Here is a 24,779-nt window from a genome sequence, read left to right as displayed (position 1 = left end):
GCGTCGCTAGGTGGGGGACTTGGCATCTTTTTTAAGGCGTCGGCGTAATCTACTCCCGATTTTAACATTGTAATAAAATATTCTCATTAAGTTATTGCTATCATATGCGTGATCATTAAATAAAGAATATTTTCTTTTCTCCAACTCAACAAGTTTTATCATCTTTATTTTATTGGGTTTTCTAGAATTTCGACGTATTTCTGTCTTTTTGCGGCGTTGCAAGACTTTCTCTTCTTCTCTACAGGGAGAGTCGAGTCCTTCCTCACTCTGGAAAAAAACTTTTCAAGATGGTGATTGTGTGAGAGTTGGGTGCGTTTCATGGGATTTATACCGAACAGTGACACGAAGAAAACACTTTCAGCAGTCCCACAGACAATTAACGACAGCTCCCATTTTTTGCTCACAGTATAAAAACCGCATCATATCTTGGATTACGTTGGTTTTCTTCATCGTGGTGGAAGGAGAGAAGAGTTTAGGGAATCGGTGAATATTATATCAGCCCTCTTTCTCATAGTAAGTATCGAGGGAAGACGAGCGGTCGGTGCATGTTCGATGAGGTTCACACTATTCTTTTTTTGAACCCTATTCTGTGACGAGCAAAATTTTTTATTTCCGTTAATCGGAAATGTAATTTTTGTTACATGTTGTCCAAATATGGTAGAATTAGCATATATACTTGGATCCTTGACTTTGTTCATGGACTGCACCTAGCCTAACTTGACCATCTGATTACTGATGTAATTTTTCTTTCATTTCAGGATTTATCACAACTACCAATACTAGGACTTAAGAAGAGGAAACTTGTGATATTCAAATGACAAGCTAGGATATGTCTTGATGAACACATATTTGGGCCAACACTAGGCCCCTCACTCCTCCACCTTTTCAAAGTGCTTGCAAAGATCCAGACAGATAACTAAGGATGTCTGCTGGACCGCTTGTTGACAAGATTGACCCATTCAAAAGGTCACCCAAGAAGAAGCCCAAAAAATCGCAGGGCTCATCAAGATATCACTCAGGAAGTGAAGCAGATCTGCAACCTCTTCCTTTATTAAAAGGTAAGAAAGTGCCTTGTGTCTATCCTGGTTTATTGAAATCTGGTCTAAGAAGGTGATGTAATCCATAAATCACAGTCATCCCTATTTTGTATTTCGTTAAGAACTATTTCTGTAAGACAACATGCCTGTAATAATACCAACTCCTGTGAACAATTAGATCTTAGCTACTTTAGTTTTTCTCCCTTGGTCCAAGTTAAGAGTAGAAACACTACATGTGTGTAATAGTCAGTCAGTGCATTTGTTTTCTATGGTTTCCTGGTGGCATTTTCCGGGACATCCTTCTTCCCCGAATATTTTTCACTGAAATTGCCGTATACGCCGGGTTTTTGTTACAGATGTCTAATGAGACGGGTCAAGAAAGAAATTCTTTCAGAAATGTAAACTAAACAATGGTTTTCTTTGACTTTGCGTTAGATTTTGTCTTCATGTCAACAATTCACACTTTATACGAATCCTTACAGTTCAACCAATTATCTTCCAAGAGGCTATTATGTATCCATTGTTTTATTTGCCCCTTTTTGTAGTAAACTTCCACTCACTAGGTGTTCCAACACTGAAATTCCAATTAGTTAATTCTTTTTATCCAGCAATTAAAGAAAGAAACTCCTGATTTGTGCAGCTGCTTTAATTGGAAGTGTTTTGCCGTTTGCAATGCCAAAACGGATGTTGATAAAATCATAAAAAAAAGGGCAAGGAAGTGAATGGTTTGCAATTTTTCATGCTTTATCGCGAATTCTAGTCGGGTATGTTTTTGTTGGTGCTAGATGTGGGTGGGGCTGGACGAAGAGTATCTGAACTGGGCATGAAAAGGAAGAAAAAAGGGCTTGTGTGTATATATGTGTGTGTGTGAGCGAGTGTGATGGACCAGCTTTATTTTTAGGCTGTGTAGCCCAGTCAGTGCCAAGTTCCGTCTGCCCATTCCCTTCTTACTCGGCGTCTCCGCCGTTCTCTCCTCCTTCCCCCCCCCTTTCCTCTTGCTTTGCAAACACACAAAGCAGCCGATAGGAAGACTACGAGAAGAACTTGCGTTTGCGTTAGAAAAAGATTGAGTCGTTCCGTCACATCCGTCGATATGTCGCTCATCACGTGCAGCATTTTGTCTCCGCCCTGATGCGCACAGGCGCACAAATTGGGGGGAAAAAATGAAGCCCTTGAGTTTCTACATCGTCCATTAATTTTTCATTTTTTCTTTTTCCAATTTCAATTTGGTTTAATCTTCATTTATTTTGCTTATTTTTTATTTTTGCAGATGTTCCGGCCGGCGAGCAAGAGGAGCTCTTCATTCGTAAACTGCGCCAGTGCTGCCTGGGTTTCGATTTTCTCGACCCGGTAGCCGACCTTAAAGGAAAAGAAATCAAGCGAGCTTCGCTTACCGAACTGGTCGACTACATCACGGCCGGTCGCGGAGTCCTGACCGAGCCAGTCTATCCGGAGATCATCCGCACGGTATAAAAATGGCGCTCATTTCATTATCACTTTTCTTGTACTCTTTTATCGTTCGGGGAACATGTGAAACGATGTTTGACACTTTTTTTATCGATATTCGATCCACCCTTAAACGAGCCAGCTCATTTCAAACGCCTTTTTATCGATCTAGAAGCGTCCGTCCAGGAATGTGTAATTGTGTACCTTTTAGACTCCCGCCTATAAACTCTTATGTTTTTTGCCCCTATCTCTATATAATCTCGGGATTTTTGAGCCTAGACTGTCGACTTGTGATAAAGAAAGAATTTCTCGTTATGTTCGCTCGCTCACCCACGCGGGTCGCTAGGCGGACCCAACTGGACAAACATAACTCCCCATCGGAAAAAAAAAAGTTGCAGTTGAGGGAGGGAAAAAATAACTTCTCGCTCTCGAGTTGTTCGACTACTGTATTTTTCCTCTTCAAGTGTGTGTACGTGTTTTGTGTACGTTTTTAGATGGGTGCTTGAATATGTTGGTTTGAGTCGGAAAAGGGTGAGAATCTTTCTTTTTTCTGGAACGCTTGACAGTCGAGAGCGGAACTTGTTAGTGCAAATGACAACGTTTCCCCCCCATACACTTCCACGCTTGGACTTTTTGCTTTGTAGTAATGAGCGACAAATATTGACTTTTTTCTAAAAACTTGTTTCTTTTCTTTCATGTACAGATCACGAGCAATCTGTTTCGGACGCTGCCGCCGAGCGACAACCCCGACTTTGATCCGGAAGAGGATGATCCGACACTTGAGGCCTCTTGGCCTCATCTACAGGTGATTTATGTGAGCTCCAAAACCATTAACGCTTCTTATTGACCCTTTGCTATTGTAAGAAGAAGAAGGAAACAAACAAACAAAACAAAAAAGATTTATAAAAACGAACGCATTCAAATGAACCTGGTTCGAAAAAACTGTTGATCGCATCCTTTTTCTTCTTTGCTTTTTGAATGCGGACGTGAAAAATTGTGTATGTCTAACTATGTATGGATGTTTGTCTCTTGTCTTTGCCTGAACTACCATCCGCCCTATCGTCATTTTTTATTTGATTTCATATCATTTGCCTTCAGCCGCATAATTATTTAAATTCCTTTATTTTTTATTTTTCACCATTTCGGTTGCGTTGCTGTTTTATTTCGCTTGGATATCGACTTTGGTCGAGATGCTATCAAGGGCGGACGGTTTCATGCAGAGACCGTCAGGAATAAGGTTTCATGACTGTTAATCAGACTTAAGTGGTGTTGCGGCTTTTTGTTTCAGCAAATGCATCTGTCACGAACGTGATCATTGCATTCGGAACTCTTTGTCGAGTGGTGAATGGATGAAATAATGCACAGTGACTATTTTTAATTTTGAACTGACGACTGCCAATGATGTGAAAGCCAGTTGATTTTTACCTTGTGTGTTTGTTTTGTTTGTTGTTTGTTTTTTTTTTTTATTTTGATCGACGTTATCTCCTTCCTTGTTTTCCTTCCAATTCCATCTCTCCCTCCCTTCTTTTTTTCCCCGTTCACCCTCCTTTGTAGTTGGTCTACGAGTTCTTCTTACGCTTCCTGGAGTCGCCGGATTTCCAGCCAGGCATCGGCAAGAAAGTGATCGATCAGAAGTTCGTCCTTCAGGTACATATATAATCATTGACGATAATATGAACACATTCACGCACATCAGTTTGTTCCGATGAACAGCCTTGGGTCTTTCCACTTCCAATTCCTCGCTGGGTTTTTCTCTTTTGTCTTGACTTGTCTTCATTTTCTCCCGCCAGCTTTACCAGACCATATCGATCACAAGCCGTGAGCGTAGCTGGGGTGATCCGGTTTGGGTGGGGGAAGGGAAATCCTCAATCGGAATCCTGTCACGCATACACATTCGACTGCCCACTGTATTTCCTCTATTTCCCCCCTCAACTCTGACGGCCAGTCTCACCAGTGAGGCTTCACTGCCTCCCTTTAACTTACTTTTCATCATTCCTCTCTCTTTATCCCTCCCGCATTTCGTCCACTTATTTCTTTTTGCCTTATTCATTGGTTGATCCAGTTTGATTTGAATCATGTTCTAATCTTCTTATATACTTTTTCGTTCGTGTTCCGTGTTCGGTCTGGTCGGATTTCACGTCAATAGTTGCTGGAGCTATTCGATAGCGAAGATCCCCGCGAGCGGGATTTCCTCAAAACAGTATTGCACCGGATTTACGGAAAATTTCTGGGCTTGCGAGCTTTTATCCGCAAACAGATCAACAACATCTTTCTCAGGTTCTTTATACAATCACATACTTTTTCTTTGAATATTTAAAAAAAGACTTTGCAACTTACTTTTGCCTTTTTTATTGGTTGTCCTCGCTTGCAGATTCATTTATGAGACGGAACACTTTAACGGTGTCAGCGAGCTTTTGGAAATTCTCGGGAGGTAATTAATCTTCTAACCAGAACTGGCAGTTTGCGTGGTGTGTTAATGTCTTTTTCATGTTTGTGACTTTGCGTTTGTGTGTAGCATTATCAATGGATTCGCCCTGCCGCTGAAGGTGGAACACAAGCAGTTTCTGGTCAAGGTCTTGTTGCCCCTGCACAAGGTCAAGTGCCTGTCGCTCTACCACGCCCAGCTGGCCTACTGTGTCGTCCAGTTTCTTGAGAAGGATCCCTCGCTCACGGAGGAGGTGATCCGTGGCCTGCTCAAGTACTGGCCCAAGACTTGCTCTCAGAAGGAGGTGATGTTCCTCGGTGAGATTGAAGAGATTCTCGATGTGACGGAGCCGGCCCAATTCATCAAGATTCAGGAGCCACTCTTCAAGCAGATTTCGCGATGCGTTTCCAGCCCTCACTTCCAGGTCTTGAAATAATAAAAATTCAACGTATCAACTCTTGTACTCTAACTGTTACTTTGGCTGTTGGTTAGGTGGCCGAACGTGCTCTGTATCTGTGGAACAACGAGTATGTCATGAGCTTAATAGAAGAGAACAGTGCGGCCATAATGCCAATCATGTTCCCAGCCCTCTACCGCATCAGCAAGGAGCACTGGAACCAGACGATTGTCGCCCTTGTCTACAATGTTCTCAAAACCTTTATGGAGATGAACTCGAAACTATTTGACGAGTTGACAGCCACCTATAAGACTGAGAGACAGAAGTAATCAATTTTTTTATGAATTTCGCCTCCTTTTTACTTTGTTTACGGTCGACTAAATTCTTTGTCTTGTTTTTTTTGCCGGAACGTGCCTTATAGAGAGAAGAAGAAAGAGAAGGAGAGGGACGAACTGTGGCGTAAATTGGCCGAACTGGAAATCAGCCATCGTCGACGTGAGCCGTCGGCCAAGACGAACGCTGCAGGAGGCGTGGCCCTGGCTAAACAAAGTCCGCCCACTTTAAAATGAAAAAAACAAGAATGAAGCAGCCACCTCGACTCCTTCGCCGCCCACATACATACATATATAAACACACACACACACACCACAAACACATACATACATACTCACCACTCTCTTCTCCTTCTTACAGACTTTCACCCCCTCATCCCCCCCCCCTATCTTCCCTCCTGCTTCCACTGTCCCCCTCAAGATGATCAATTTAATAATAATTTAACCCGTTGAATCATTCATGCAAACGAGTGTTTTTGAGTCGACCATTTATAGAGGGACAATAATACCAAGCAAAAAAGAAAAAAAGACTGGCCATGTAAAACAACAGTGTCGATGTGTGTCTGTGTTGAGTGCGCGCGTTAAGCCGAGTGACAGGACATTTTGTGCGTGCGTGTGCGAGCGAGCGTGAATGGCTGGTTGGATGTATGAACCCCAAAAAATGGAGCCGAGAGAAGAAGAAAAATGAACAAACGTAACTTTGTCCTTCCCCTCTATCCTTCCCGCTCTTAGACACTGAAACTATTTACCAACACCTTTTTTTCTCTCTCTTTATCATGTTCGTTCCTCCACCGCCTAACCCTCCCACTACTATCACATCTCCACTTTGAAGAGAGAGGGGAAAACCAAATGCAAAATGTTTAAAAAAATGAGCTAGATTTTTTTAAAGACGTGAGAAAAAAAAAGTAAAAGTCTTGAGTGACAACAGATTCGATTCGGATATTCACTAGTCCCATTGCTTTTGCTCTGGCGATTTGACAAACCCAACAGGAGAAAAAAAAAACACATTTCAAGTGCAAACATGTAAAACTCCCAGAGTTTTTAAAGGAAAAAAAAAGCAAATCAGGTTATTGGGGTTTGGGTTTCCTTTTTTCTTGTTGAAATCCACATGGAAATGGCGTTAAAACTAGAAACGAGATGAGGGAGAGGTGGAGGAAAATGTTGAGATATGACGAGTGTAACAAAATATTTGAACAAGGACATTACGAACGTGATAATAGCCAGCGTAGAGATAGAGAAGCGGAATGGGGGGGAACGAATGGCAAGAAGGAGGAAAATGTCAAGTGCGGGCGTGTACTTTTTCAACAACAGCAAAAACAATTCTTTTCTTTTTTAATTGTGATTTTTTTTTGGGTCTTTTTCCCCGTTTGATTTGCTGGGAAGGTTAGGGTTTTCTTCGGCTCTCGCGATCGCAATTGTTCTGGTGTTGATTTTCCCCATTTTTTTATTGTCTCGTCTACAGGAGGAAGAAATCATTAGTCGCCGTCTTGTTGTAGCCAATTTGTTGCTCTCCTCCTTCCCATTAATTTTTCAAACACGATTTGTTTTAATTTGCTCCCTTTTCCTTCTATTCTTCTTTCTCATAGGACTTATCGACGAAAGTTATGTTGCCCGAGTAACTCTTGCAAGTCAATGAAAGAGGGACGGCCGCGTTTGATCGCTTCTCGTTAGTTTGAGAAATATTTGAAAATGAATGAGTACATCCATACCGCAAAACCCACCCCACCCCCTTTCCTGTATAGTTGCCCTCCCACCAACTCTCCCCTCTTTCAACTGTCTCCCCCTCCGAACATCTTTTGATTTCATGAATAGGTGTGTGTCGTGTTCTTTATATACACCTGCTGATCACTTCTTCTTGTCTTACGTGCAGTTTTCTGTTTGTTTATACGATCGTTCACATTCTTTGCAGCTCTTTGAATCTATTGAGCATATATCTTCTCTTTAATTATCTTCATGCAATGTTTTGATTAGATTTCGTTTCTGAGCCAGTTTTTAATTGACCCGCCCCCTTTTCCTCCCATCGTTTCTTTTTGACAGCTCTTCGATATGATGATGCTGGTGCACTTCCCATCCACTTTTTTTTGAGAAAAAAAATCATCTTCTAATAATAATAATGGTCGGCTGTACATTTTCTTTTTTTTTTTTTTGTATCCCGTCACACCTGTCTCCCCCTCTAAAATTCTTTTGCGCTCTCCACCAATCTTATCATCATGAGTCTTAACTACACCTTCGTCCATGCCCCCCCCCCCTGTCCTTCGTGTACAGATGGTTGAACATCTTTTGTGTCTCTTTTGTCCAAACTGTTCGATCATCTTTCTTGGATTTTCTCTTGTTCAAGAAGGAAACCGTTCAAGACGTAACAAAAAAAAAATTAAGTAAAGCAAACCAACCAACCGGCCACACCAACAACAAAGTAACATGTGCCCTCCCACCCATTTTATCATCCCCTGTTGTCAAGTGTGTTTACTCTGCATCGACCGAGTTGTATGTCTGCAGTCATAAAAACCAATGAAACGAGGATTATGAAGAAACAAGAGCGAGATACAAAAACAAAAACGAAAAAATGTTGTGTCTCTGTTTAAGATTGTAGTACGTAATAATTTGTTTTAGATTTAAATTTTCTATAATTTTACTGATATATTTCCTTGAGCTTTTTTCCTTTTTTTTAGAGTGAAAATTTGATCTGTCTAGCCAATGACTTATTCGTCCTCCTAAATCATTGACAAGGAAATGCAGCACAGCGAAAGGGGGACAAATTCGTTTGCAATTCCAATTTGGGCAGACGTCAGATCGGTCCCGCTTAAAAGGTATATTGGCCGATGAAACATTGATTTCGCTACGTCTGCGTAGGCGTAGCACCTTTCAGTGCAGGTTCAAGTGTTGACACACTTTGAAAGGTCGACCTACTCCTTGTCAATATTTTGTTTGTTTGAACGCTAGGTTCGGTGTTGCTTGCCTCAAGATTTATTAACTCAAATTGGGTTGAAAATTCAATCAAGAACGTCAAGTGCCCTCCCGTCGATCACCCAGTATAGAGCAGGTGGACTTTCAGTCATCAAGAGAAGCTTTTTCCAATTAACTTTGGTCGTCCCTTCCAATTTATTTGGCCATTGTCTATCGGACAATGCCTCCTTTGAAAAGGTCGCTACTCTCTCGCCAGAAAGAACAATTCGGAATAGCTACAGCTTTATGCAACGCAAATCGATCGCAATACGACGGGGATTCGTGTCACATAAAGAACGCCATATTCAGCTTACGTCAAAGAGAAAATCAGACGTGAAACAGACAGACCGTCGAGTGAGGCGACTGCACTTGTGAGACTGTGCTCCTGGCTCGTCGGGGTGACTCTCTCTGCGAATTCGTTTGGTTGGCTGGTGACTTGATGAGGTATCGACCAACCGTCAAGATGATATGTGTCCTCTTTTGTATGTAACGAGGGTCGCCAGGGGGGGGCTAGGAGCTCCGAGGAAACGAGAGCTAAAGTAGTTGGGAATATATATGTGTACTGGATCTAATAGCACTCTGCAAGATTGTTGGTGGAAAGCTGACAAGTTGTGTGTTTGCCGTCTGGGTCATGTGTCAGCATCTCCGTCCTGGCTGCTGTCTTCGACGGAAAGAAAAGCAGAGCAGAATAAACCACAGCAGCGCAATCTGTTCTCTCTCTGCTGCTGTGGGAAATCCCTTTTTTGGACTAGTAGCTACTAAAGATTAATCGAGCGGGCGAATTAAATGCCAGTCACCAAACGGACTTATCTGGGTCACTGAGGATTAGGCTACTGACTTTTCATCCTTTCTTCCCATTTTATTAAAAAGAAGCTGCAGCAGCAACTGACTGAAATATTGGCATCGTTATTTGCGTCCATCCAGCCAGAAGAAATCGCTTTGTGATACTGATTCGGATATTCTATAGACACTCATCCGATCGTGACGTCTTTTTTTTCCCTTGTTATCGAGACAATCAGCAATTATAAGAGTACGATATTTCCGTGTCTATTGATTCTCTATAGTCCGCAGGAAAATGTAGTTTACTCAATAGAAAGCCTTTCCTTTGATGGTTTGCAACTTATTCCTTTATCCACCCCGCTATAAATCTCCGTCATATCGTTATTTCATTACGAGATAATCTCTGTATTACATGACGGGACGCGTATGGTTCTATAACTAAACCTGCACCACATCATCTCACGTAAAACATTCGAATTTTATTCGAGTTATAACCCCCCCGTAGAAAGAAAAAAAAATCAATAGATATTACACACTCAATGCACGCAATCATTCGCCACTTCCCTGGCCCAAGTTCCGGATGGATTGGTTGTGCAACAGAGCAATTAAGACATAGCATCGCCTCATCATCGTGGAGACCAGTACCGCTGTATCGATTATCGAGGGCTCACTACCCCCGGCAATGATGCGGTTGTCGTCATTTTGTGTGTGTGTGTTCTTTTTCCATTATGGAAATATACAAATAATAATACGGCGGACGAAAAAGTATTGATCACGGAAATTCTTTGCGGCTACACAAAAATGACACGATACTATGATAAATAAATGTCTGGATGGCCACCAATAAAATTCTGGGCCCAGAAAGCAAATGGCTGAGCTTTCCGTTGATCGCATTTGATCCTCGGTCACGGACTTATTATTAGTTAAGTTATCACAATTTTCCTAGTCACGAAAAAATGTTGGCAGTTTGGATCAGCGACCGAATTAGTCTGGCCCTTCCTCTACAGTACAAATCGTTTTATTTGATGCAACACATCACATCAAAGTTAAGGACGGACTAAATTTATGGCTTTACTCGGAGAACCAACTACTATACTATATTATGGCAAACAACACGCAAAGTATACGACCGTCTTTGGTATAAACCCGGATTGTTGCGAACGCTGCCCGCCGGTTCAACCTTGATGAAGGTTAAACATCTTCCAGCAAAGGTACACACACACACACACCCAATCAAGAGCAGGAGAAAAAGGGAAAACAATAAGGAAGATGCCCAAAGAAAAATTGGGTGTGGTGCTGTAGACTCACCGGTATATAAATCGGAGCACCAAGCCAGACTGGATTACACATCACCTCCGATCGTCTTTTAAACCGCTTCCCGTAAGTCTCAACATGTACAAGTTCCTGGTAAGAAAAAACTCGTTCCTGGTACGAAAAAGAGTCTATTTCCTTTTTTATTTTAATTCTTTTTAAAAATGTTTTCTCAGAGCCTGTTGGTGTTGGTCACTTTGGCCGCTTTGGTTTTCGGTGAGGATCAGCAGGTCCAGGATCAGGAAACTGCCGAGCAATTCTACCAAATTCACGGCTATTACCCGACTTGGTACAACGCACCCGTCTACCGTGCTGGTTACTACTACAACAACTACGCCTATCGCATTCTACCTTATTTCTACCAGCATCCTTACCCTTATGGCTTCCAGTACGTTCTGTAAAACACGCCGTGATTGCAAGTGACCATTTTAACAGAGCTAGACGATTATTTACCGCCCATGTTATCAGGATTCCTTTTGAAGTACGCTATCTGTACGATCCTGAATCCTTATTTCAAACAACTATACAACTCGTTGTTTCTATATTTGTACCCCTTTTCTTTGTTGAATACATCCAGTTTCTTTTGAAACCACATCAAAACAATTTCCTTTTGGAAAGTAAGCAATGTTTTAGTTAAACATGCGATGGGTTATTCTTCGTCTTCTTTTCTTGTTGAACAAACAAAAGGAACATGGAAAGATAGAACTCATTTGTCGCTCAACAAGCACAGAAAATTTAAAAAATCCTGAATTTGTAATCGGTTCTATAATGGAATATTGGAGGAGAGCGCTTGAACGCCGGCTGATGAAAAATGCATCAAATCATTTTGCGTAGGAGAACTTTCCTTTCAGTAGCTTTACTTTTGAGTAGTTCAACCGCTGTATAGTTCGTTTCGAAAAATGATCACGCACTGTCTGATATGGACAGTGCGGAGTGTCTAGTTCGTGTGCCGCGTTTATGTACGTATACTTTGTTCATTTGTTCTCCTAATAAGGAATTGGCTGATTTATTGGCCATTTATTGCGTCCGTTGCCCCACTCAGCCTTGAAAGAAATCAGAAGGTTAAAAGAACAATATAAGAAGATCAAAACGGAAATTGAGTGTAACGCGGACAGGGCGTGGGGGTAATAGGAAATCAGAATTTGTTCTTCAACATAATACGCCACTCCATCAGTTCGCGTTGCATCTCGAGACATTCTCAGACAACTGCAGAGATTATTAATCAAATCGTAAGATGAGAAACCCTCCCCCGTTATGGCACATCATTCCGGACCTGGAATGAGCCAACTTTTGCAATTTGAATAATGGCAAGTGTCGTTACATATTTTACTGCATGTAAGAACGTAAGATGATATTAGTTACATGTTATTTTCATTTGTTTCTTTTGATGTATTGTGCTAGATAGATAAATGCATCACCTTTGGGGAGGAACAACTCAGATAAATATGTCGACGAGTCCGACGTCTCTATTTCTGAAATGGCGGAGCTGAACCTTTTTATGGGTTTAGCGAGATGATAAGCTTCCTTAGATTCCTTGAAACTCGGTCTAAATTTAGACCGCTTCACAGTATACACAGAAATGTACGTAGATGCATTCAGAAGTTGTAATATTCCCATGAGAGGTCGGGTAATTTCATTCCCGAGATTGCCAGAGTTGCGAGAAGTCTCCTATATGTTCGTATAACTCCTCCCATACAATTGAGATGGATATTCTGAGGTATTTCAACTCGACAAAATTCCAAATTATCCGTAAGCTGCGTATGACAAAAACAAATTTGAATTTCTCCGCTGCCATTGAGTTGGGTTTGTGCGGTCGACAGACGATCCTTGGGAAACTGAAACCGACCAACCAGCGGGGTGGGCATCGATCATCAACATCCGCGTCATCTCCAATTAGTATCAAAATAGGAAAAGCAACAGCGAAAGATTTGTCTATCTTTTATTTTTGAAAAAAGAAAATGGTCCAGGGCATCGTTTGGAATTCCATTGAAACGACGTCACGCCACAGTTGCGCGAGTCACGCTTCACCAGCCATTCCCATTTTCCAGCGTGGAGAAACGAGAGGATGTGTAACAGATATATATGAATATCTTTCGCCTGGCTGGCTAAATGGCTGCAGTTCTCTATTCCCTCTAGTCTCTCTCTCTCTCTCTCGCTGCACTCCCGAAGCGTAAATAATAACCGGAAAGAATTGGATATGTCACCACGTCATTATATGGAAGGAGAAATGCCATCTTGGGCCAAAAGAAAAATATGTTAACGTATGCGCATGCATAAATGAAACCAATAAATATCAAAGTGTGCCAATCAAAAGAGAGGAAGTTGCAGTCCTATATATGTATGCATTCAGCCCCCCCCCCCATCACAGTATACACTATACAATCACCATGGCAACGGAAAGTTCTCCTCTTGAGTGTTTCATGGCGCAGCATAGATTATATAGACGTCATTTGTATCCGCGCCATCGGCCAACAGTTGGCCTTTCCTGGTATAATGGCGAAGAAATCTTCATTTTTCTTCGGCTATCTACACACAAAGTTGAAACGAATCCACCGTAATGACTTCCGATAATATTGGCAATCGTCCAAAATGAATTATTTCAACAACTCGTGTTTGATTTCATATCTCACCCACCACCAAGCACTTATTGATTTGTTCTTTTTTTTAAGAAGCGATTTTATGGATCAGTGGCCCAGTTTTTACATGAGAATATTTTAGAGGAACGATCAGGACGAAATCAAAAATTCATTGTAGCTGTGATCGAAAGTGGAAGGAAAATTTGACGTCTGTCTGTTCTGTATAGTCTACATCCTGGCAGACGTAGTGTGTTAAATATTAATACGGCGAAATAAGGCTGAACTGGAGAACGTCAACATCAATTGAAACTATACAGGGCTATAGATATATCGCTCGCAACTGTCCCATAGCAGTGTGTACACGACGCCTTATCGATTTCTCTCGGTGAAAGAGAACGGGAAAAGCGGATCGATTTAACATTAAGGTATATAGTTACACGTGGACAAAGCAGCAGTAAATCCGTGAATTTACAAATAGATTATCTTCCGATCCGTACTGCTATATATTTTTCAGGTGAAATTCACTTTCGCATTGGTTATAACATATTGATTCATTTAAATATTACATATTTAATCCCGTCCGGTAAAAGGGCGTCACCTAACACGAAGGCATTTTTTTTTTGCTGATGTGCTTTAGTCATAAATTAATTTTCATGAAAATTTCAATTCGCGGAAAAATGAAGTTGGAATATTTAAAAACTTTTGGTCTTGACATTGAAAAGTCCAAGTTCTCATAGGTTAGACGGCTGAGCAGCCACTCTTTTGTGATATTCCAACGATCCAGTATGTATACCAGAATTATTCAGGGCAAAATATTTAATGAGAGGATTTTAATGCAAAATTGGCCTTGAATCTTTTTTAGGACTTATGCATGGCTTGTGTTCTTTCTGTTTCCTGCTGATGTGATCCCGTCTGGCGGCGTGGGGGCTCTCTCTGCCCTTGATGGCATCGCAGGTACCTTTACACAAGACTAGAAAATATTTCGTGGAAATCAATAAAAACTCCTTCGCGGAAATTATGCACGCGTTCATTTAGTTTTTCGGGAGCAGCTTAAGTGCAGCATATGTTTGACGAAAAAATTACCATGTCGAGTCGATTTCTTTTTTTTTTTTATTTAACGAATTTCACAGTCTCTTTCAAAGCAAATGTTAGACCAAATGTATATTCCAAGAACCCAGAAAAGATGTCACGCTCACGAATCTCAGTCTGTATTATACACACATTTCTTGGTCAGAGTGTAAGCCTGTGCTGCGCGCTACATTTCGTGTGGGCGAGAAATCATACGGTATAATAACGTTAACTTAAGATAAGCCGCGCTCGCGCATATTGTATTTCAAGTCATATAATTATCTTCAAGTATCGCCCATCTACCCGAAACGCTATCATCGGAATGTGTACGTGGTCAAAGGAAATGATAATTTCCCAGATAGAATAACACACATAAAAGAATAAAAGCAGCAGCACCATGCACGTATAGTATACACAAAAGATTATGATATGATGTTGCACACATTGCCAGGGCAGCAAACACACAGAATAATAATATGATCTGAGGGGGAAGAGTAATATAATATCGCAAATATAAGGAAATGGTGAATTCAATCTTCGGTGGGGTCGGGTGGTCGCACTTGTTCGCCATCATCAAGCATCATCAAGTTGGTTTCCGATTCCAATAATACCGAATCGCTAATGGATGGTGAGGTCGTTGAGGCCGGCGACCTGTCGGGCATGACGAGACGGGCCAACTCTCCGAACATGTACGGATAGTGCCTGATATTTCTCTCGTTGAAATCGGAATACCTTTAAAGGGGAATTTAAAAAAACATTTGAGAATATTCAATGATTCGGACCAACGTAGTAGTGACGTAGCTGTAACTTACTCTTTGAAATGAGGATCAAGGTAGGAGCGGTGGTTAATTAACAAATGGATCGTGTCCTGATTTTGTTGCCAGTCGGGCCAATCCATCGAGTCGTAGAGCTCCTGCATCAGCATGTGGACACCGAACCGCCACTTGACCCGATGGATCAGTTCCGGCTGCTTGTGCAGAATCTCCGTTGTAGGGCGTTCACCGGCGTTGTAGTACCTGTGTGTGTGTGGGTAGATTGTAATGCATAACCAAAAAGGTAATATTTCCACTATGTGATGGACTATATCGAGCGTTGAACCTGTGTCCGTTTGTCTCTTGGCCGGCCACCATAATTTCGCCCATTTCTACTTTCAAGGTTGTCACACAACACAAAAAGGCGTCTCATAAAAATATTTACTCCGAAATACCGTGCACATACAACGAAGATACACTTTTTTCCCATTAAAAATAGATCCGGTCAAACATGGAGAGCAAGGGCGCTGCCCCTGAAACTAATAAATGGACCCATCGGGAAATGGGCACGAGCAGCCCAGCAGCATGGAATCGGATTAGGCTTATATATATATAGAGAGAGAGCAAGAAAGAGCAAGAAAATATTTGTTCAAGACATATAGAAGAAGATGGTGAGAGAGAGTGAGCGCGCGGGGTGAAAGGACGGACAATTTCCCACGGCTCAATCTCTTCTTGTACATAAAAAAAGCGATGGGGTTGTATACGTGCCGAATTGGAATTCTTCGATAGACAACGCTCAACAATTTTCTCCTATCGCATTGATCGATGCCATATAACAAAGGGAAATTTTTAATAAAAAAGAATTATAAGCCGGTTGATGTTTATAAAAGTGGATCGATCACAGACGACACTCTGTTTGGTTTTTCAAGTCGAAACTCAAACATATCTAACAGCTGAAAGTTTTCTCTGCAAGACGCTTTTCGCAGTATTCATCCCACCAGTCTTTAATACCGTCGGGATATGACAGCACATACATTTAAGTCTATACAACTGAATCAAAAAGACTAACCACAAATCAGCGTGATATTGTCGATAAGTGTCCAGCCAGAGTGGTAGGAAGCGGGCGTTGCGATGGGCGACAATGACCTGACTGCCGAGGAATTGACCCTCGTCCCAGCCCATGGCGATTTCGTATTTGCGGTACTTGTCGAGATTTTGAACGACGTAGACGTCGTTGTCCAAATAGATGCCGCCGTATTTCATCATGGTGCGGATGCGGGCAATGTCGGAGCCGTGGAAGAGCCGCCATCCGTCGCTCAGCGGCTGATTGAAAATCTCTGACGGCAACTCGATCGGCTGCAGAACAATGCGGCCGTACAAATCCGGCTCGGATCGGATCCGCTTCCAGTAGAGTCCCGTGAAATTGCTCTCGTCGACGTTGGTGTGCAGGTAGATGCGATCCGGCTTCTGCTGGATGTAAGCCGAGCGCAGGCAGACGTAATCGACGAACGTGAACGTCGTCTTGTTAAAGCGGATGTAGTGGATGAGATTAGGCACGATGAAACGCCCGTCGAAGCTCCGTCCGGTTTCATTATCGAATCCGCCAAAGTCCATCAGTGCCTCGGTTGCTGCGCTGCTGCTGGACTCGCTGATGGCTGCTGCCGGGCCGAATAAGCCGCCGCCGCCGCCGCTGTTGGGCTGTTGATAGTCAAAACTGTTGGCCGGAATCGGCGGAGTGCCGTTCCATCTGTTGATGCCGCCACTGGTGATGTCGTAGATGGTCCAGTAGAAGCACAAACTCGGAAAGAGAAGTAGCGAAACGAGAGACAGGGTCACTAGTCTTTTATGACTCCGCATTTTTCCGCTCAACTCGATGCTGATGCCACTCGGAGTAATAATAAAGCTGCTGCTGCCGATTTCACGATCGAGTCTCCTTCTGCGCTCATTTCACGCGCCTAATAATATGGCCGGGCGAAATCAAATCAAGAAAATCTAAAAAAAAGGGGGGGGGGAGAGCATATGTGTCCACTTGAACTGTCTGGACTGATGGCCGAGCACATCTCCCCCCGCGTACATATGCAGTTTGAATGTGTACAGTCTATCTGTAGCTGCTAGACAGCAGCAGCAAAGCACACACATAATAAACAAGAGAAAAGAAAAAGACTGATGTACACATGCGCGTGCGAGCGCGCGCGCTATCAGGCCAGCCATGCCCCTTATGCCCTCCCCTCCCGCGCGACTTCCTCAGATTCTATAAGAACCCAACTGACAACTTCAATGCTGGTGACGTTATATACATACATATAGGAAGAGTTGGGCTTCTGCTCGCTCAGACTATATAGCCTATACACACTCTATGAAAATCGGCCATCGATTTCTTCTCTCTCTCTCCATCGAGGCTGTTGTGTACACAGCTGCTGCTGCCACCCCTTATCGGAGTGGTACAGTATATATTGCACCGCTCAGCCACAATAATTCTATTTTTTCTTATTTCCCCTTTTTTTTTCTATTTATTTCACCTCACGCTCCCCATGCACTCCCCCCGTTTCGGTGGGGTACTGTATTAATCAATATAGATGTAGCGCACCAACGCCCTGTTGATTAATACTTAACGGTTGGTTAGCACGCCATCATCAAATTCGATCACGAACGCAATCACCCGAGTTTGCGGCCAACCGTTCCTCTTTTGTCTCCTTTTCACGCATTTAAATTCGGGAACTAGCGACTCTTATAGACTGTAGTTGGATGTTCTAAATGTACTAGGACATTAAAATGTAACACCGCGGGTATAGGGCGGTGGCCGGGGAAATTGAACATTAATCTTGCGTCACATTGTCGGTACATTGAATCAATTCTGATCGGATACGGCGATAAATACAATGAAATGTTCGGGATAGTTTCAAACGGAATGGATCCCCATTTATTTACTGCTGGAGGTCAGTGAGATGGGGGCGGAAATTGATATATGTGTCTTATTAATTACGTGGTGGAATCACACATCGGGTTCCGCAACCTAAAAGACAGAAACTTTTTAATTGTACGCAATAACTTGATCGCTGTTTCCTCGACGCTTTTGTTGTGAATAATTGAGCCAAGACCTTGATCTTCACGAATGCTTGTCACGTTTTCATTAGGTTAAAAGCTTTTCCACCGTTGCGCAACGCTTGCTTCATTATTAACAGGACGGACAGTGGTTTTCTCGTAAACGATTTTAATTATTGACGCTATTAATGATTAACTAAAATGATGATGGTGGTGTCATCGGTGGTCCGTTTGTTCCCTTCCAGACGCTGTTGTTGCCCGTCACCACTAGATGGCCGTCGCTGCATTGCCGGCCCCGATATTATGGTGTAACCAACGGCCATGAAAATTCCGAGTTAATGACGAATAATTGGCAGGTCTTTGATCGTCATTTCCCCCGGGAAGAAATGCTGACGCAGCCGACCAACTTGGTCCGAAGGTCGGAGCCAGTACTCTTATTTCACTCGCTTGCCATCAACATATCTACGATTTCACCAGTGATTCCTCTCGAGTCTAATTTAATATAAGGAGCTGCTTCCGTTCCGGCTAGGGACATGCATTTTTCCAAAGGATTTTTAGGTCTCTCACTGGCGACTTTGTTTGTGATCCTGTGCGGCATCAGCTACTTGGCAAAGTTGTCCAAATTATTTGGTCACCACGTAGTACACCCGCGAATTGGCAAGTCCAATTCTTTATTGGAAACCTTCCCAACTACTTTGTTCGTTTCCAATCAAAGTGATTCGATCCATTTTGAAAAATTCGATAACGAAACCGGCGCCAATCACTTGATCGTGCCCAATATCGTCCACTACGTCCGGCTGAATAAAAGAAGCTGGTCGTTTGTGGAGTACATTTGTTTGAGATCCGCCTACGTCAACCAACGGCCCGACTTTATTTTTATTCACACCAATGTCATGGAGGGTTTCAAGGGCAAATACTGGCGATGGATGCAAGAGGATCCGGATCTGAAATCGCGTTTGGTAGTGGTGCCCGTCCGTTTGCCGTCCGAGATCTTTGGCCAAAAGTTGAAACCAGTGTGGCGATTGCATCACGGCTCCGACTTGATTCGAATACGGACCCTAATGAAATACGGAGGCATCTTCCTGGATAATGACGTCTACGTAGTCCACAATCTGGACAAGTACCGTCAATTCGAAATGACTTTAGGCTGGCCCAGGAACGAATCCCTAGGCACAATGGTTCTTTGCGCTAACAAGAATGCTCGATTCCTTCCGCTCTGGCTGGACAACTACCGAGACTACAAAGCCGATCAATGGTAGGAGATTTGTACTATATAGTCGTAGTAGTGCCATGTCATGTATGAAGCTGATTACCATTAACCTACGTCTGATATATATACACATCTACTGTACTGTGTAGGTATTATAATGCTGGAGATAATCCCACGGCAGAGATATTAATGAAGCACCCGGAACTCGTCCACCGGGAGGAAAGTCGACTCGGAGTCAAATTTTTAGTCCGTGAAATGTACCAGGAAAAAGAAGACGATTTTCCATGGCGACAGAAACTCGATGCTGTTCATCTGCTGATCAACCACCGCAGTTATCTTGACATGTTCTTCAAAGATTATCGGTATTTCAACGAGCGAAATATTGTGCACTATCCGTTTAATTTCGGAGAAATGGCCAGAGTTGTTTTAATTCACCAACAACCTGGCAACTACACAGTATCATCTCTATGATAAATGCGGATAAAAGCAAATTAAATTTTCCCTGTGCTCTTTCTCACGATGATCAGCATTTTAAGTTATCGTAAATTATAGTCACTTTGATTCGGAGAGGTTATATTTGATTTTGTCACCGGAATAATTTTATCTGGTTCGTTAAAGTTACAGAGCAAAGTGTGGAAGTGGCCACTACATTGTATTCAACTTGAAAATAATCTAAAATGATATTCCTGTAGAACAAAACAGCTGGCGACGTTCGCATGTGTGCCGGAATCTGTATAATGGCCCACAGAAGGACGTTTGTTGAGTACACGCAGTTGGCAGCAGTAAACATATTGTGAATTCCCCAGAGACACAATAGATTGCCTTATTAATTGAGTTGTAACTTGTAGCCTATCGTAGCCTCCCTCGTTCGACCCCCGAAAATTTTTTTATCTCTCCGCGTTTGTGCTTTGATTGTCATCAATCCGTATCATGTCGATCAATTCTATAATGAAATTAAAACATCAAAAATAAAATAGAAAGCAATGATTTGGGTCAACAAATAATCAATTAGATTAAAATTACCATATTTCCACCTTATTGAATCACATACAAAATAAAAATCGGATGTAACGAAATGTGCTTCAGTTATCAGGGAAAACACTATTGAAAATCTGTTTGTTTAGATTGAGCTTATGTCAATCGCAAAAAAAAGCTGCTATACTAGTTTTTTATTTAATAATATTACAACATTGTCGCGTGATAATCGTTTTTCGCCTGGCCAGGTGTGACAGTTGTGTACCGAACCGGATACGCATCTCTCAAACTTATAACAAGTCGCGGCCAATTGTCGTAGTTCAGTCGAGCTTCTCTAACGCGGAGGATGTTGTTACTCATCCGGAGCTCCTCACTTCGGAACTTGCTCCGCACATCCGCAACGTTTTTATTCTTCGCACTGATTCTCACAATGACGGCCACCTTGTTACAAGGCACTTACAGAGCATTGCAAGAAGAATCTCAGGTCGACGAGGACTGGGTTTTGTCACACATCAGCAACGAGACCGGAGCCGACCACTTTATCGTCCCCAACATCATCCACCTGATTCGGTTCAACAAGACGGAATTCTCTTTCACCGACTACATTTGCACTCAGGCCGCCTTCCGCAATCACCGCCCAGACTATTTCTACATTCACACGGACGCGCCGGAAGGCCGGTTCAGCGGCAAGTATTGGGAATTAATTGAAAAGGATCTCGAACTGAGATCGCACATTCGCATTTTACCGCTGGAACCTCCGTCGGAGATTTTCGGCCAACAGCTCAATCCGCAATGGAGACTCTATCATGGTGGAGACGTTGCTCGCATCCGCACCATGATGAAGTATGGCGGCATTTATTTAGATAATGATGTCTACGTTATCCAAAATTTGGATAAGTATCGCAAATTTGAAATTGCCATCAATTGGGATGAGGGTCAGTTCCTTGGTAGTCAGGTGATTATTGCTAATAGGAAAGCACGTTTTCTGTCTTTATGGCTCGACTCTTATCGTGAATATCACCCAGAATTATGGTAAATTAAAATTTTTTAAATGTTAATATTGAAACTCGTTTAAATTGAAATATTTGTTTAATAGGTATTACAATGCGGGAGAGCGGCCGACCAAAGAAATTTTATACCAGCATCCGGAATTGGTAAATATAACTGATAAATGATTATCTCGACAAATCTGTGTGGTAAACAAATACTTTTGTTTTTTCAACTTGTTATGTTGGATCCTGCTGTATAGGTTCATCGAGTCAAAGTTCAATTCGGTGCTGACGTTGATTTATCCTTTTATCTCTACACCCAAAAAAATTTTGATTGGCGTTCACTGGATACCATTCATCTCATGATCAATCATCGTGGTTACCGTGCGTCCTATTTTATATATCCTGTTCAATTATTACTTGTCTCTCATCTACACCTTCAATTTTCTTGACAGTGGATCCTTATTACAATGAAACACCTACTTTTGACGAAAAGATAGTCAAAACGTATCCTTATCCGTTTGGTGACATGGCTCGAGAAATGGTGATGGCATCCGGAATGGAAAATTTTATTAATCAAAAGATTGTTTGACTTTGAGTAATATTTATTATGCCTTTGAATAGATATTAGCTTTATTGCAATCAAGATTAATGAATGAAAAATGCAGAAAATTTGATAAATATTACTACAGACATATCGCAGTGTGGATATTATTTGTATCCATTTCACTAACACATATTTGAATTTTCAAGCGATAGTACAGAATCAATTAAGGACACCCTTTTTGTAATGAGAAACCCACGCATATTTCCAACATGGATGAATCAGCGCATATGTAATACTGGAATGTGTCTAAGCAAATACAGTTGTCGGCCAATGGCGAAAGAGCTAGATCCATTGACGCAATTCATCATTTGATTGCCACAGACAAATAAGGAACTTTGACTGTTTGCTCGCCAAATTTCAAATTAACGGAACTTGCACCAAAATGGCCCCTGTCTCTTGTCATTGACCCGCCCTAAAACAAATCAACTCCAATTTATCAACACTGAAATATTAATAGCGATATTAGCCTAAATTTGAAACAATAGATAAATTGCAGAGTAAAAAAATGTCTCAAAATTTTTTTTACTGATGAATGGAGCGACACAATAAATTTGAATCACAATACTTTCCAACTATGCGAGACAATTATTTTGGAAAAATATACCGTATACAAGCGGCTCGCATGTGACGCTTCGTCTGCGGCCACCTGTGACAGGTGTGTGATAGACCCCCCGGAGAGAAAAAAAAAATACTAAATAAAAATAATTTTCTCCCACAAAGCAGATAGAACTTTGTGCCAGATTGAGTTTAGTTATAGGTTTTTATAACGTTGACAATGTCGCTGCTGCTCATCCGGAGCGCTTCGTTGCGATATGTGCTTCGTTCATCCGCCGTTCTTTTACTTGTAGGTCTCATTCTAATGATGACGACTACCTTCCTGGAATCATTATTCCATTTCACACTTGAAAAGCAACGTTTCAGCAAAAATGAGTCGTCATTTGTGAATTTTAACAACGAAACTGGTGCCGAGCACTTCATCGTTCCGAACATCATCCACTTGATCCGGTTCAGCAAACCGGAATTCTCTTTTATCGATTACATTTGCATTCAGGCGGCTTTTCGCAACCACCGACCCGAGCATTTCTACATTCACACAGACGCAGCAGAGCGAACATTCAGAGGCAAGTACTGGGAATTAATTGAAAACGATCTCGAGCTAAGATCGCGCATCCGCATCCTGCCACTGCAGCCGCCGTCCGAGATCTTTGGCCAACAGATTGAACCCGATTTGAGAGTTTATCACGGTGGCGACATTGCACGCATTAAAACTCTAATGAAATACGGCGGAATTTATTTAGATAACGACGTCTACGTCATCAAAAATCTCGATAAGTATCGCAAATTTGAATTGGCCATCAATTGGGACGAAGGACAGTTTCTCGGGACTCAGGTGATCGTCGCTAATCGACAATCTCGTTTTCTGCCCTTGTGGCTCGATTCCTATCACGAATATCATCCGGAATTGTGGTATATTATAGTTATTTCATTCAATCAATTCACGGCTTATTCAAAAGATTTTCCGATTGCGTGATCACAGGTATTACAATGCAGGGGAGCGACCGACAACGAAAATTTTGTTTCATCACCCGGAATTGGTAAATAGAAACCGCAAAAAAAATGAAACGTGAAATCGTGAACGTTGAATAAATCACGCATCCATTTGAAACACATCGTTGATTTAGATTCATCGAGTGAAAGTGCAATTCGGAGCTGATCTTGTTCTTTCTTTAAATCTTTATACCGAAAAAGAATTCGATTGGCGTTCACTGGATACCATTCATCTCATGATCAATCATCGCAGTTATCGTGCGTCCTACATTTCGCTCAGTTATTTGTTTTTCTTTTAGACTCAACCGTTTCATTTTCTTTTCAGTGGATCCTAATTACAATCAAACACCTTCCTTTGACGAAAAAATAGTTCAAACGTATCCTTATCCCTTTGGAGAGATGGCCCGAGAAATGGTCTTGGCTTCTGGAATGGAAACTTTAATTGACTGAAAGATTTAATACACATTCAAAAATGAAGTTGGTATTCGCTTAATAATATTCTGCGTTTTTATCGTGCGATTCGTGGAAGAAGGAAAACTATCTGTTGTCTGTTTTTAAATAAAGGCATCCATTTTATTTTCTTACGTACCATCTGGAATGAGCAACGAGTTGGCACCTTTTTTGACGCATATAGATTACGTGTCTGTTTATACGGTTTGGAACCCGAACCAGCAGCAGCAGAGCAGTGTTATACGCATGTTGTTAACCGAATGTTTTCCAGCAACAGCAGCCTGCGGACAAGCTATGTTTGATTATACGCACTTTGTATTTTCAACCTACTTGCTGTACACTATATGTAAAGTTTCGTCGCTCTCTCGCTGAATGCATAATTGTATTTATATACTAGAAATTCACCTATACAATGGCCTTTTAATTTGTCTGTTGATTTCTCTTGGGGCAGCTCGCCATCTCCGGTGGGCATTCTCTCATGTTTGACTGAGATAAATCATATCATTATCAATGGCTTTCACGACGAAGCTTTCCTCTTCATTCATCTCGTTCAAGACTTTCTTCGCGTTTTCACCCGCTGGCCTTGGCCAGCATCAAATAAAGTCGTACCGTCTGCTGAACTATCCGCGCGGCCGTCCCCGGAATCAAATATTCATCCAGAATATAACCTAGCAACGTCAATTTCTTCTTCTTCCATGATCCCGTTTTCTTTTTTTCTTTTTTTGCAGCTATTCGTCATTGACTCACAACAAAAATGCAATCAAAATTCCGCCCCTTTCTCTATTGATATGCCATGCCACGAATTTGTTATTACACTTTTTCGTACACACAAGAAAGTCCGATTGATTGATTCCAACAAATTCTTTGGACATATATATAAGACGACCCAGT

At 41.9% G+C, this 24,779-nt stretch overlaps 5 protein-coding genes across 6 annotated transcripts; 4 read left to right on the top strand and 1 right to left on the bottom strand.

The window, feature by feature from the left end:
• The first annotated feature begins 1 nt into the window (after position 1).
• On the top strand, positions 2–8,155 carry LOC124192418 (serine/threonine-protein phosphatase 2A 56 kDa regulatory subunit epsilon isoform-like). Of its 2 annotated transcripts, none has more exons than XM_046585684.1 (11): positions 2–69; positions 186–513; positions 759–1,058; positions 2,308–2,504; positions 3,187–3,288; positions 4,038–4,130; positions 4,630–4,760; positions 4,855–4,914; positions 4,999–5,332; positions 5,401–5,630; positions 5,727–8,155. In XM_046585684.1, exons 3-11 carry the CDS (start codon positions 923–925, stop codon positions 5,872–5,874), a joined length of 1,431 nt encoding a protein of 476 aa, XP_046441640.1. In that variant the 5' UTR covers positions 2–69; positions 186–513; positions 759–922; the 3' UTR covers positions 5,875–8,155. The 2 variants fall into 2 exon arrangements, with proteins under 2 accessions (XP_046441640.1, XP_046441639.1); XM_046585683.1 differs by having other exon boundaries at positions 14–69; positions 3,187–3,297.
• A 6,107-nt stretch (positions 8,156–14,262) lies between these two features.
• LOC124192241 lies at positions 14,263–17,224 on the bottom strand. The gene is made up of 3 exons (XM_046585447.1): positions 16,137–17,224; positions 15,128–15,331; positions 14,263–15,047 (listed from the first exon to the last, which is right to left on the bottom strand). Exons 1-3 carry the CDS (start codon positions 16,922–16,924, stop codon positions 14,846–14,848), a joined length of 1,194 nt encoding a protein of 397 aa, XP_046441403.1. The 5' UTR covers positions 16,925–17,224; the 3' UTR covers positions 14,263–14,845.
• A 1,251-nt stretch (positions 17,225–18,475) lies between these two features.
• LOC124191944 lies at positions 18,476–20,295 on the top strand. Its single transcript, XM_046584998.1, has 2 exons — positions 18,476–19,364; positions 19,469–20,295. Exons 1-2 carry the CDS (start codon positions 18,643–18,645, stop codon positions 19,788–19,790), a joined length of 1,044 nt encoding a protein of 347 aa, XP_046440954.1. The 5' UTR covers positions 18,476–18,642; the 3' UTR covers positions 19,791–20,295.
• A 188-nt stretch (positions 20,296–20,483) lies between these two features.
• On the top strand, positions 20,484–21,875 carry LOC124192529. The gene is made up of 4 exons (XM_046585889.1): positions 20,484–21,326; positions 21,391–21,448; positions 21,544–21,667; positions 21,739–21,875. The coding sequence occupies exons 1-4, from the start codon at positions 20,641–20,643 to the stop codon at positions 21,873–21,875; spliced, it is 1,005 nt and encodes a 334-aa protein (XP_046441845.1). The 5' UTR covers positions 20,484–20,640.
• Positions 21,876–22,609: 734 nt separating this feature from the next.
• LOC124192298 lies at positions 22,610–24,315 on the top strand. The gene is made up of 5 exons (XM_046585518.1): positions 22,610–23,357; positions 23,428–23,485; positions 23,573–23,696; positions 23,764–23,915; positions 24,003–24,315. The coding sequence occupies exons 1-4, from the start codon at positions 22,666–22,668 to the stop codon at positions 23,886–23,888; spliced, it is 999 nt and encodes a 332-aa protein (XP_046441474.1). The 5' UTR covers positions 22,610–22,665; the 3' UTR covers positions 23,889–23,915; positions 24,003–24,315.
• The last annotated feature ends 464 nt before the right edge of the window (positions 24,316–24,779 follow it).

Source organism: Daphnia pulex, chromosome 4 (genome assembly GCF_021134715.1).
Source record: "Daphnia pulex isolate KAP4 chromosome 4, ASM2113471v1".
Classification (NCBI taxonomy): Eukaryota; Metazoa; Arthropoda; class Branchiopoda; order Diplostraca; family Daphniidae; genus Daphnia; species Daphnia pulex.
Note: the sequence above shows the minus strand (reverse complement) of the source record. Positions and strands in the feature narration are given on the sequence as shown.